The sequence below is a fragment of the Myotis yumanensis genome, unplaced genomic scaffold (genome assembly GCF_028538775.1).
Source record: "Myotis yumanensis isolate MYYU_CA2020_CCGP unplaced genomic scaffold, mMyoYum1.0.hap1 SCAF_19, whole genome shotgun sequence".
In the NCBI taxonomy this organism is placed as follows: domain Eukaryota; kingdom Metazoa; phylum Chordata; class Mammalia; order Chiroptera; family Vespertilionidae; genus Myotis; species Myotis yumanensis.
In genome coordinates, this window is record NW_027223770.1 from 24406860 (window position 1) to 24419515 (window position 12656).

At 49.2% G+C, this 12656-nt stretch overlaps 1 protein-coding gene across 2 annotated transcripts in view; it reads left to right on the top strand.

Annotated features, from left to right (window-relative positions):
- ZNRF3 (zinc and ring finger 3) overlaps positions 1–12656 on the top strand; it is a 130988-nt gene that overhangs the window by 112086 nt on the left and 6246 nt on the right. For both annotated transcript variants that reach the window (XM_070399695.1, XM_070399694.1), the window contains exons 3-6: positions 9344–9418; positions 9838–9969; positions 11298–11408; positions 12339–12506. In XM_070399695.1, coding sequence (XP_070255796.1) covers positions 9344–9418; positions 9838–9969; positions 11298–11408; positions 12339–12506 — 486 coding nt within the window. The remainder of the gene's footprint in view (positions 1–9343; positions 9419–9837; positions 9970–11297; positions 11409–12338; positions 12507–12656) is intronic.

The following is a 12656-nucleotide window of genomic DNA, read 5'->3' on the forward strand; positions in this document are numbered from 1 at the left end:
GCAGAAGCGGGGCTTGTTACTGGCGCCCGGCACTCCTGGCAGCCACGTGTAGGAGGCTCGGGCCTCAGGTGGATGTGCCGCAAGTCTGTGCTGTGGTCTCATTGCCCCACACCGTTGAGTCTGGGGGTGAGGAATCTGCCCCCAGTTCTCCCAGAAAGCCACGCTCCAGATCGTCACACCTGCTGGGGAAGGCCGGCCAGCACGCAGGCCACGTTTCTCAGGTGGACCCCATCAGTCTTTTAGGGCTTCGCCTCAGTGATAATGGAAGGAAGGGAAAAACCCCGCATCTCATGCCATGGGTGCCATTCGTTCCTGTGGCTGTGCCCAGGGGTGGTCATTCTGTCGGCTTCCCTTTGGTGAGAGTTCTAAAGGGGGGTTGCATTCCTCCCTCCCGAGAGAGAGTGTCGGGAACACTGCAAGTGCACAGACTTGTTTTCTAAGAGCTTTGACATCAAAGATGTGCTCGCACAGAGGCCTGAGGCCTGATATAAAGATCCATCACCAGGCCGAGCCATTTTTAGTGGCTGGGGCCAAAGTTGCCGGGAGACAGTGCTATCTGCATTAGAACCAACCACCCATCAAAGGCCCGTCAGCAAACACCACAGCAGAAGACCTGCATCGGTTAATAAGAAAGCAGATCCTCAACATCCGAAAGGCAGACCATCTCGAGTTCCAAGAAGACCTGGTAGAGAATGGACTTTCTCAGCTTCAGAGTCAAAGGAGATCAGGTGGCCAGGAGTGATGGTCTGAGCTTAGAGTCCAGGGCCCAGGATCTTTGATGCTAACCCCGAGGGCAAAAGGCTGATCCTTTTTAGGTTAATCAACAAACATTTCTTGGCCTTTTACCCCCGTGGCAGGCCCTTTGCTGGGTTGCTGGGGATTCAGCAGGAAAGAAGTCTGACACCTTGGCTGCCCTCTAGTGAGAGAGGCATTTTTAAGTCAACAATTACAATGTGATGTCATAAGAGCCGCACTGGGGCACAGAGACAGGCCACAGGCACTAGCAGTGCAGAGGGAATAAGACCTGAGCCAGATGAGAGAAGAGATAAAGGCTAGCCAGTGTTGGTGGGGGTAGGTAGTGCGTTCCTCGGTGGAAAGGGTGCAGGAGGTCAGAGAACTCCTAGAAGCTCAGCCTGGTTAGATTGGGAGCTGGAGTGTTGAGTTTGTGATAAGCAGTGGATAGGTTACATCTTATCCTTAGAGTAGTGCAGAGTCATTCAAGGAGCATGGTACCTGTCAGATCAGTGACTTAGAAAGGACCCTCTGTCACTGAATGGAGACAGTACTGGGGAGCAGGCCGGGTGGGCTAGGGACACCCCCAAGGAAGGGTGTTGTGAGTCACCTGAAAAGTGTGGTGTCCTAGACAGGCGGCAGCAGTGGGGATGGAAAAACCGTGGATGGATTTGGAAGATGGAATCAGCAAAACATGGTAAGCAGCTGAGTGTCGGGGTGAGAGCAACGCGCTTTGGTTTGACCTGCCCCACCCCATCCCCGGGAGGGGGACACTTCCCTGAGGAGGGAGTCCAGCTTGTAGGAAGGGAAGGATTGGATGAAGGGTAAGCCCATTGCAAGACCCAATGCATCCATATCAGCCTGAGCAAGACATGACCATAGATGTCTTGGGGACCCAAGCTGAAGCAAAATGCTGACGCCAAGTCATAGGAACCAAGCCCCAGCACTCTGGTGCCATTTTGGATTCTCCACAGTCATGGTTTCTGCCACCTGGGGTCACCCTGTTAGAAGCGTGTCAGACGAGAGCCACAAGTGAACTCCTGGTTGGATAAGAAGGGGAGAGGCTTTTCGGGAACATTCATTGCTAAACAAGGTCTCTCCCTGCAGGACAGCCGCAGGGGTGTGATACATACAGACGCTTCTAGAAGGTCCTGGCTTGTATTTTTCCTGGGGTGCCTGGCACAGAGTCGGCCCTCTTAAATACTTGGCAGATTGAACCGTATAATTGAGTGTTTTCATAACAATAACCGTCTCATTCAAATTGTGATGTATATATCCTTATACATTGTTTTCCAGATCAAAATGTAGGTCTCTGTCACATCCCTGTCTTTCCTACCTGTGAGTTACAGCAAGGGAGTGATTGGGGGGTGATGCTTCTCTAACCTTAGTGTCCCATGTAGCACATGTGTTGGGTCCCAAACGTCTCCCATGGGGGGAAGGGTGTTGGCAGGAGTTGCTGTTAAAAGCATGTGTCCCCAAAAATTGGGGATGCCAGGTAGAAAGAGCCTCTAGGGTACTAATGTGCTCTGTGTCAGGGACAACAATTCGAGAATATTCAGCATTTCTCGAAGGACACTGACCAAGAAAACCTGTCGTCCCCCGATCATACTTTAGGAAAAGCTCCTATAGGGACGTGGGGTAAGTGATCTCTTGGCTGTGATATCTTACTCATTTGCCCATGGAACGAAGCCCTCGGACTATTCCTATGGCTCCCCTGGCCTTTTCAGAGAGGTCTGCCTGCTGCTCACTGCTGAACGTATCCCCAGGGCCTAGCACACACGGCAACTGGTTAATTACTACTGTTACATAAATTCATAAGTGGCACTACACGTAGAATTAAACTCTGTCCCCACCTGCTATGTTAATTGGTTTAGTGTAGACAATCCCAGGGCAGCCTGCTTTGGGAGGCTTTATGGGGCACACAGGCTGGTCAGTAAGAGCTACCTCCTGACCCCATTAGGCCCGGAGGGCAGGTTAGCCTAGCGCCCAGGTGAGGCATTCACACGTAAGATGTCTATGCCCTCTGACTTGAGCAAGACCTCTGGTGGGTATTTATTTTTAAGGATGGATGCCACCAGAATGGAAGTATAAGAATAGAAATACAGCGCTGTTTATAATAGTGGAAAGTTAGACTGGTCACCAAAGCAGTACTGCATGTTGGAGTTACCTTTACCTTTTCTATAACTTGTACCAAATCATCCACTCGTCTTTCCTTTGTACCATTCCATCAAAGTAATTTGGTACAAAAGAAAAAAAAAGTTAGACATCCTCTAATGCCTTCAGAAGGAAAGTCTTAAACTCTGGTACAACCATATAATGGAATAATATGTGTAACTGGTAAGAAGAATGAACATTTTTCTACATCAATATTATTGAATAAATTATTACATTAAGGGGGGAAATAGAGTACAGAACAGTATATACATTTAATTAACAGTATATACATTTAATTATATATATGCATTTTATTCCTGCTAATGTATGGCTTTTTAAAAAAATATGGAAGGATATAAACCACACTGTTATAAAACTAGAATAGCCCTGACCGGTTGCTCAGTGGTGAGAGCATTGGACTGCAAACTGAAGGGCTGAGGGCTGGATTCCCAGTCAAGGGCACACACCTCAGTTGCAGGTTCGATCCTCAGTCCTGGTTGGGGCTCGTATGGGAGGCAGTCAATTGATGTGTCTCTTTTGCATCGATGTTTCTCTCTCTCTCTCTCCCTTTTTCTCCCCTTCCCCCTGCCTCCTCCCCTCCCTCCTCCCCTCCCTCCTCCCCTCCCCCCTGCCTCCTCCCCTTCCTCCTTCCCTCCCTCCTCCTTCCCTCTCTTCTACTCTTAAAAAAGCAATGGAAAAAATACCCTCCAGTGAGGACTTTTTTTTAATTAAATTTTTAAAAAGTAGGATACAGGACGGAAGGTTTTTCTGCTTTTACTTTCAGAATCACAGTAAGTCCTCATGTAATGCCATCCATAGGGTCCTGGAAACGGCACCTTTAAGCCAAACGACAGGTAGCAAAGCCAATAGGACCACAGGCTAATTGATAGGAACAAGAGTTAAGCTCCTGCAACATATTCCTGGTCACAAAAACACACCCAGCTTCTAAAGAAAGACCTAAAATACTTCTAATATTAAACATTGAACTGAGCATTTAAGAAAGATGAATGAAAAGAAAATTCTTTTCCAACCCGCTTATTCCAGTCGAGGGTTGCAGGTGGCCAGAGCCTGCTCAGGGCCCAAGGTGGGAACCCACCCTGGACAGGACACCATTCATTCACACACACACACACACACACACACACACACACACTCACATCGTAGACACGCCACTTCACCTCAGTGCACATCTCTGCGATGTGGGAGGAAACTGGAGTCCCCGGAGAAAACTCCCCAGACATGGGGAGAACATGCAAACTCCACACAGTGGCCCCCGCTGGTAATCAGTGTGTTTGTGGTTTTTTGTGTTTGTTTTTTTTCATCAACGTTAGAACAAAATGAAGTTCTTCAAGGACCTGCTGTATTAAAATGTTCACATCGAGCACATACTACTTTTGTAAGTAGCAAAGACACTAAAGGTGCTCATGTTTTGGCGGGAAATGCATCACAGAAAGTGGTAAGCAGAGGAGAAATCCTTAGAGATATTAGAGCTCAGTAAAGAATAAGAGCGATTTTGACTAAAGAGAAGGACTTGTCAGTCTCGGGAGGGGTCACCCATGAACTTGACCTTGAATCAGTAGGATTGGTATGATCAACTTATATTTCACTCTGGGTTATCTCTCTGCATGTGAAGTTTCATGCAGAATTACTAACAAACTGACTTCCCTCTCCCAGCTAACTTACCAACAGGTCAGTTTACCCAGAGTTAAATCTCTTGGTAAACTTGTCTCATATTGTCAGTGCCAGCCTATCTTGTCATTACTGCAGATAAATTGAGTTATGTGGGTTTATGCGGAGGGGCATTAAAATCCTATGTGGATTATATTAAGATTCTTAGTACTAATCTTCATCTTCTTTGGCCCTGGACCGCCATCATAAGGAAATTGAAAAAGTAAGCCAAGATTTATTTAATGTAACATTAATTATAATAAAAATCTGGAATAGCTCAAATATCTAAACCACATGAGTAAGTAGATTATGTGAAGGGATATATCACAGCCTTTAAAATATTTACAATGAATTTTTTTTTTAATATATTTTATTGATTTTTTACAGAGAGGAAGGGAGAGAGATAGAGAGTTAGAAACATTGATCAGCTGCCTCCTGCACATCTCCCACTGGGGATGTGCCCGCAACCCAGGCACATGCCCTTGACCGGAATCGAACTTGGGACCCTTCAGTCCGCAGGCTGACGCTCTATCCACTGAGCCAAACTGGTTTCGGCTACAATGAATTTTTAATGACTTGTTGGGAGCTTATGATAAGTACAAAAAAACCCAACAACAACCAAAATCTTATTCAATAGAGGGAAAAAAAGAATCTGCTGGGAGCCCTTATATGTCAGAACTTCCTGTGAGAGGTTGTAGGCACATGTCTTCGTATCAGCGGTTACACTCCAGCTTCCTTGGTTTCCCCATGGACAGGAGTTTGGGACAAAGGACATTTTCAGTAATCTCTTGGGTTATTTCCTATTAAGGTGGTATTTTGTCAAAATTTTCTTAGAATAAAGATTAGGCACTGGGGGCAACATACTCAGTGCTTGACAAAGAAACGGGCAACAGGTGAAAAATGGAGTCTGTGCCCAGGGCTTCTGAGAAGTGAGTATACCGTGGGACCAAACCCCAAACCAAGTCTGAGTAGACCGAAAGAGTGCCAGAGCCATTCCTGATTGGAATTCCTGAACTTAATTGACACTAATTTAGTCTCTAGACTAAGTTTTCCCGTCCACAAGGTAGTAACGGGAATATTCTCATCAGAATGCCCCATTCACATCTGGAAATTTAAGAATCAGTCAGCCCAGCCCAGCCAGTGTTGCTCAGTGGTTGAGCTTCGACCCATGAACCCAGGAAGTGATGGTTCAATCCCCGATCAGGGCACATGCCTGGGTTGTGGGCTCAGTCCCTGGTGGGGATGTGCAGGAGATAGCCAATCAATGTTTTACTCTCGTTGATGTTTCTATCTCTCCATCCCTCTTCCTTCCTCTCTCTAAAATCAATAAAAACATATTTTTTAAAAAGAATCAGGTTGATAGAAGCACTTCCTTAGGGGAAAACCACATCCACACTCAGGGAACAGTAACCCAAGAGTGTCCCAGGAGGCTTTCTCTTCATGTAGAATAAACATGCATTGAATAACCGGAGGAGCCTTGCATGGCAGTAAGTACCAGCCACAGCAGGACCCTGTCTTCCAGGGCTTAGAACTGTGTACTTTACAAACCTCGCGTGTGCAGATGTTTGCACTTTTGATACCTGTTTCAGTGGCTATGGGCATTGTCTAGCCTCGGGTCTTGCAGGCCGGGAAAGGTAAATAAAGAACCTTGACAAGCTTTTATTCCACATTCTGCTGCTGGGCTTCTGGTCACCTGCCCGGCTGGTGCGGACCTGCCCTGTGCCTGATCAAAGCAGCAAAGCTGATGAAAGATGGGAAAAATACCTGTGTGGGTGGGGTCGAGGGGAAGGGCATGCGGAGGTCAGCGAGGCAAGGCCTTTGGCTGCTTCTGGGAGGACTTGCCGAGACTTCCCACCTGTTTCCTGCTACTCACACCCTCCTCGTGCTCTTCTTTCCGCTCCCGTCTCTCTGGGCACAGTCCAGGGTAACCCAGTTTACCGGTGACCTTCGTCTGGCAACATCCACCAGGGCATCTCGCCCATCCTGTCTGAAACAGCCTTATCTTGAGAATGTTGGATGTTATAAAGATAGGGTTTCTGGCAATCGGAATCTCCCCACTATGGTTTAGATGGGTTTTTAAAATAGTCTTACCAAGCTTGACGAGGTAAAACGGTAAACGATCCAAGGTAGGAAGGTTGGTTTAAGGAATATGTGTCATCCATCTCACTGAACACGGGGCGAGGGGGACAGTGTGACCAAGTAGTGTCCTGTGCTTTTCAATTGGCTTTGGGAATAGGATAATAAACGTGTCCTCTTCTAAATAGGGGTTATCTGTGGCCTCTTTCAAATCCTGAGCTGGCTCCTAACTGGCAAGTTCCCCAGGAGGACCCTGCTCAGCCCTGGTATATGCAGGAAATAAGCCTAATTTAAAAACAGCTTACGTTAAACATGACTTTTAACGTTAAGTCAACTGTGAGAATTATCATTTTCTCAAACTAAATATTTGTGCTTGGATCCCGTGCATGAGCCTGGCTGTTTCTGAGGTTAGGCTGTAAATGGGATTTAAGCACCTTAATATTGACCTGCTCTCTTCAAAGTGGAAACCAGGAGACTGGCCAACCCTCCTAGATGATGTTGAAAATGTCTTTTTAAAAGTGCCTGCCCTGGTGGGTCGTCGCCTCACCTCCACAGCCCGAGACTCCACGCTCCTGTGGCGCAGGGGAGCCTGGAAGCCTCACAGGTCCCCAGTCTTGCAGGCGTTCGCCCGCAGCTGCTAGCCTCGCCAGGTGCGCCAGCATCAAAGCGGGGGTGCCGGGTGCTCCTGATCTAGATGCTTCTGAAGGCTCCTTCCCCTCAGGTGCTGTTTGATGTGTTTGATCGTGGAATGAAAGCCAAGTTCAAGAATGAGAGGTCCTGTTTATTACCTCGTATTCCGTATTCCATGCTGTTCCTCCAGGCGCTTCGACATCTTGGGAGAGTGTGAAAGACTGAGACACAAGCCCTGGCTGACTTGGGGTCCACGGGCTGTTGGCCTCAGGCAAAGGAGTCTGTGCATCATGCTCTCTCCTGCTGGAGGCAGGTGATAGGACAGCTCCAGCTCTTTCCGCGTTGCTCTGGACAGTCAGTTGAGTGTCCAAGATTGGAACTGGGCCCTGGCTGGTTTGACTCAGTGGATAGAGCATCAGCCTGCAGACTAAAGGGTCCTGGGTTTGATTCCGGTCAAGGGCACATGCCCGGGTTGTGGGTTCAATCCCTAGTGGAGCCAGAAAGAGCTTCTCAAGGGTCACTCCTGACTGCAGCGTGGTGGTGAGATGGGGCGGGGTGGACCAGTGGCAGAGGAGACTTTATGTATTCAGAGTAATACACTGAGCCTCAGATCAACAAGAAAGGGTCCCGAGCAGAACTAGGACAGCTTCGGCAGCACAGCACCAGCGTGCCCGAGCTCGTGAAGTTGCAGAGGCCTTCACTTTCACTGCCCTGCTTGTTGAGTGCCAACCACAGGGAATGGACTTCTTCTAAAAAGGTGGGATAAGACTGCCCTCTAGTGGGCTGGTAGAGCCGAGCCATTGGTCTAGCCACCTCATCCACTTTGGTCCAGTGTTGCTTTCTTATGCTGCAACTATATGGAGTGATTATTCCTTTTTTTGTTAGTTTGTAATTTATTAAAACAAAATTTTAATAAATTAAAATTTGGAGATTTTGAAGAGAGAGAGAGAAAGAGAAACATTGATGTATTGTTCCACTTATTTATGCATTCATTGGTTGATTCTTGTATGTGCCCTGACTGGGGATTAAACCTGAAACCTTGGTGTATTGGAACAATGCTCCAATCAACTGAGCTACCCGGCCAGGGCCTAGAGTGATTATTCTTATGGAATGAATTCAAATTGTATACTTTCCCAAAAACCCTGGCCGTAGAGACTATCTTGACCTCAGAGCGTTAGCCATTCTTTGCCCATCTTATAGGAGGTTTTGGTCCTTCCGCGCCTCTTTCTCCTCCCCCTGCCCCTTCCCCCCATATTAGAGGTTGTAACAAGATTCAGGTTCCTAAATGCAAAGATTATGCCTTATGTCTTTCTCTTCTGTAGCTTTTACCCATCTTCCACTTAGCTGGACATAAAGTTAAAAGGTACATTGGGATGGAAAGGAATCCTTTTCCCAAAAAAAGAATCTCACCACTTCTCATTTGTTCCTAAAACATTCTAATCTCATCTCTCTGATCAATAGTTTCCCAAGTAGTTAAGTCATCAGAATCCCTCAGAAAACTTTTAGAGCTGTTTCCTGGGCCTCCCTCCAGCCCTGCTGAATCAGTCTCTGTGGTTTGAGCCAGGAAATCTGCTTTACAAACTTCCCAAGTGGCTTTTGATGTGCAGCCAGGTTTGGCAGCCAACTGCTCTAAATCCCCATTTACAATGATTTCTCGTAGCTTTTCCCTCGGACGGCGTCTCCCAAGGCCTTTGGCCCCTGTCAGTTATTAAAATTGACCATCTTGAGACACCTTCAGAAATACTCCGTACGCTGCTCCCACTGCAGTGCCGGGTGCCATGGGAAGAGAGAAGGACCACAAGAGAGGGACCAAAGGCATTTGCTTTGGTTGCCAGTGGCTCTGTGTTCATAGCAGAAAATACTGAAACCAATACCTTTATGCTGACGGGGCAGGTTGTTGGTTTGTAGTTTGTTTTTAATGTTGAGGTTGGATAGGGAGACAGAGGTTGACTGAGTACCCAGTTTTTTATCTTCACCTACTCTAACTCATCTTGTTCTCAAGGTAGGTGGCCTTGCCCCTTGATGTACAGAGAGGAAAGGTCAGAGGGCCAGAATGCCAACCTGCTCTGTTTCCTTCTGCCAGGCCAAGCGAGCAGTGCAGCGGGGAGCCACCGCAGTCATCTTCGATGTGTCTGAAAACCCAGAAGCTATCGACCAGGTAAATCCTCGGACCATGCCGGCACCGCACCCTCCCGAGAGAAGCCCCGCCTTTGGGTAGCTTGGCCTGTCACAGTCATATCAGCCTCATCTCAGGGCCTTGGCATTGTCTGCAGATGTTAGCTGTCCGTGCTTGGACATCATACTCAAGGCAAGACTATGGAGAGTCGTTAAGAGCCAGGAAAGTTGGGATATAGGGGACATTTCCCAAGACCCTCGGGGCCTTCACTCTGCCCGGTCCAGCCTAGAACCAGCCTCATCCTCAGCCTTGCCGTCTGGGAAGCTCCAAGGCAGTCATGCTTGAGGAGTTAGGTGATTTCCAAACGGGTATTCCGTATTCGTTTCCTCCAGCCTTTCTCTCTCTCTCCTGCTTCTTACAGTAAGCACGTCTTCTAACCGGGAGCGTCTCTTCTTCCTTAGCTAAACCAGGGCCAGGAAGACCCGCTCAAGAGGCCCGTGGTGTACGTGAAGGGCGCAGATGCCATCAAGCTGATGAACATCGTCAACAAGCAGAAAGTGGCTCGAGCAAGGATTCAGCACCGGCCCCCTCGAGTGAGCCTCCGCCCCGGCCACCACGCCCGGCCCCTTCTCTGCTGCCACCTGAGCCTTCATTCCCTTTAGGCTTTGGGCTCGCACTCCTGTCTTCTTTCTGATCTAATGCTGATGCGCCCCAGGTTCCTATCGGTTTAGGTCAATGCTCCTCTAGCGGGGGTTGGGAAGGCCCTACCAGAAATAGCTGATTCGGGCCAGGATCTCCCTGGTCTCTTCCACCCAGTGTTCCCTCTTGGGAAACTCCTCTCTCTCTCTCTCCTGTCCTGTCTCCCTCTGAAAGGCTGACTGAGGAGGATTGAAGGGAAGGAATTCTCAGCACAGAGCTTCCCACGTCTCCTCCTTCCATGTGACCTAGACCCAAGGGAAGAAGCCTGTGCTTCCTTCTTCCGTGGGGTCAATAGCGTTATAAAAACCCCGAACTGATACTGATTCTGGAAAAGTTAGCTGTCAGCTGGGATTGAAGTTCATGGCTTGTAGGAAGTTAATGAATAGTCTTTAAGGCTTCCCTTAAGGGTGTCGACACTGCTGACCATGAACTCCTGTCTGGCATCTTCTGCCTAAACTTCTGAAGATTCTAGGAACCGGGGACGGGTGCCCCATATCTGGTTTATTTCCTTCTCACAGATATTGGGATCTTCACTCTAGGATGGTTCTTTTCCATGCACATCATAGCTGGACACCTGAGGCATTCAATTAGCAAAATTCTATTCCTATTGGCTAAAGGCAGGTCGTAGGTAAGGTGACCTCAAGGTCTTAGGAGGCAGTGAGATGTGAGGAAAAGGTAAGAACTAAAAGTAGAGCGAGTTTGCAGAAGAGCTGACATGCTGGCTTCTTTTTTAAAGGAAAAAAAGAGCACTTTGGTAAATATGACTCATTGTAGTGGAAGCTGATATTTGTGGAAGCAGCGTACAATTTTCTGAGTTGTTGTAAACCATTAATTACATGGTTAGTAATCACTGCTCCCTCAAAACATGACACTCATTCCTTTGTCCCAAAAATGTGATATTTGTGTTTATTTGGAGAAGCCTCTCCTACCGGTTCTAGCGAACTTTGCACTATTCCGCTGGGAGCTGGGCTTTATGAACTGTTAGGAGACCTGGCTGAGACCGCTGCAGGCCTCCCCCTGGCGACACTGGAGGGTACTACCTGGCTTGAATAGCACGCGGTGTGCATGTTAGCAGATCCCCAGGTGTTCCCTGCAAATGGGGGGGCAAGGGGGAGTGCACCCCTGTTGTCCCATCCTTATTCCGACTTGAGCCAACACAGCCCGTGCGCCGAACCTCAGGCTGAAGAGAGCGGTGACTCACTGTGTCTGTGTTCTGTTCCAGCAACCCACGGAGTACTTCGACATGGGGATTTTCCTGGCTTTCTTTGTCGTGGTCTCCTTGGTCTGCCTCATCCTCCTTGTCAAAATCAAGCTGAAACAGCGACGCAGTCAGGTAATGCCTCTGAGCAGCCCGTGCACACTGATGCCAGCTGCCCTGCCCGGTCCCAGGGGCCTAGAAATAGCAAAGACAGAAAAGCTAGAGCACAGCTTACAGCGCTGTGTCTTCTCTCTTCTAAAAGGCCCGGTCCTGCAAAGGCCGAGCATTAGGGGTGTTGCCAGCCAGGCATTTTTCCAAAGAAATGTTTAAATGTTCATGTGGAACCCAGAGCCTTGACCTGGGCACCAGCAGCAGCAGTGTCACCTGGGAGCTTGGTAGAAATGCAGGGTCTCAGGCCCCGCCTCAGACCTGCTGAACCTAAGTCGCATCTACCTCGCTTTCCAGGTGATTCTCAATGAACAGAGTAGGCGCTCTGGGGCCCCAGCTGGCACGTGGCTGTGTAGGAAGGATTTGGGGGTGGAAGGTGGTGAGAAGCTAGGCGGGAATCCTGACTCTCAAATGGGTAGCAGCATGCTGTCTCGGGGGAGCGATGGTGGACCTTGGCAGGCAGTCTGTTGAGAGGAGCATCGCGGAGTTCTCAATAGAACAGTGGCTGGTGTTTGCCCAGCACATCTGATTTACCAGGTGCTGAGCCCTCCCGCGCCCCGTCTCATTTGCCCTCGGAACTTTCTCCAGGGTAAAGGGGAGGAACCCTGGCACAGAGTAGGGTCTTGCAGAGATGGCCAAGCAGGGTCTTGCAGAGTTGAAGTAGACCTCTGCCGGTCCTGCCCCTGGGGGAGGCCTGGGTTGCTGTCCTGGGCACCCAGGAGCCTGGCACATCTGGGCTGTGGCAATCTGGATTTTCAGCGATGTCCCACATGTCTGCTCTGGCCTGATAGAGACTAGCATTTCCCTATCCTGGTTGATCGAGCGCCGAGGCCCGGAGGGTGACTCCCACTGTTCATACGTGCCAGACCCTAACGCGGGCCACACTCTGCCGTGCAGAATTCCATGAACAGGCTGGCTGTGCAGGCGCTGGAGAAGATGGAGACCAGGAAGTTCAACTCCAAGAACAAGGGGCGCCGGGAGGGGAGCTGTGGGGCCCTGGACACGCTCAGCAGCAGCTCCACGTCCGACTGTGCCATCTGCCTTGAGAAGTACATGGACGGAGAGGTAACGGCAGGGGCTGGGCTCGTGGGGATGGGGCTGGCTAGCTGACGGCCTGTTCCCCTCTCCCTGGATCCCTTGTGTGGGCTCTGACTCCAGGGAATGGGGCGGGCTGGGAGGGAGCCTGGGGTACTGGCACGGTGGGCGGGGCTCTTT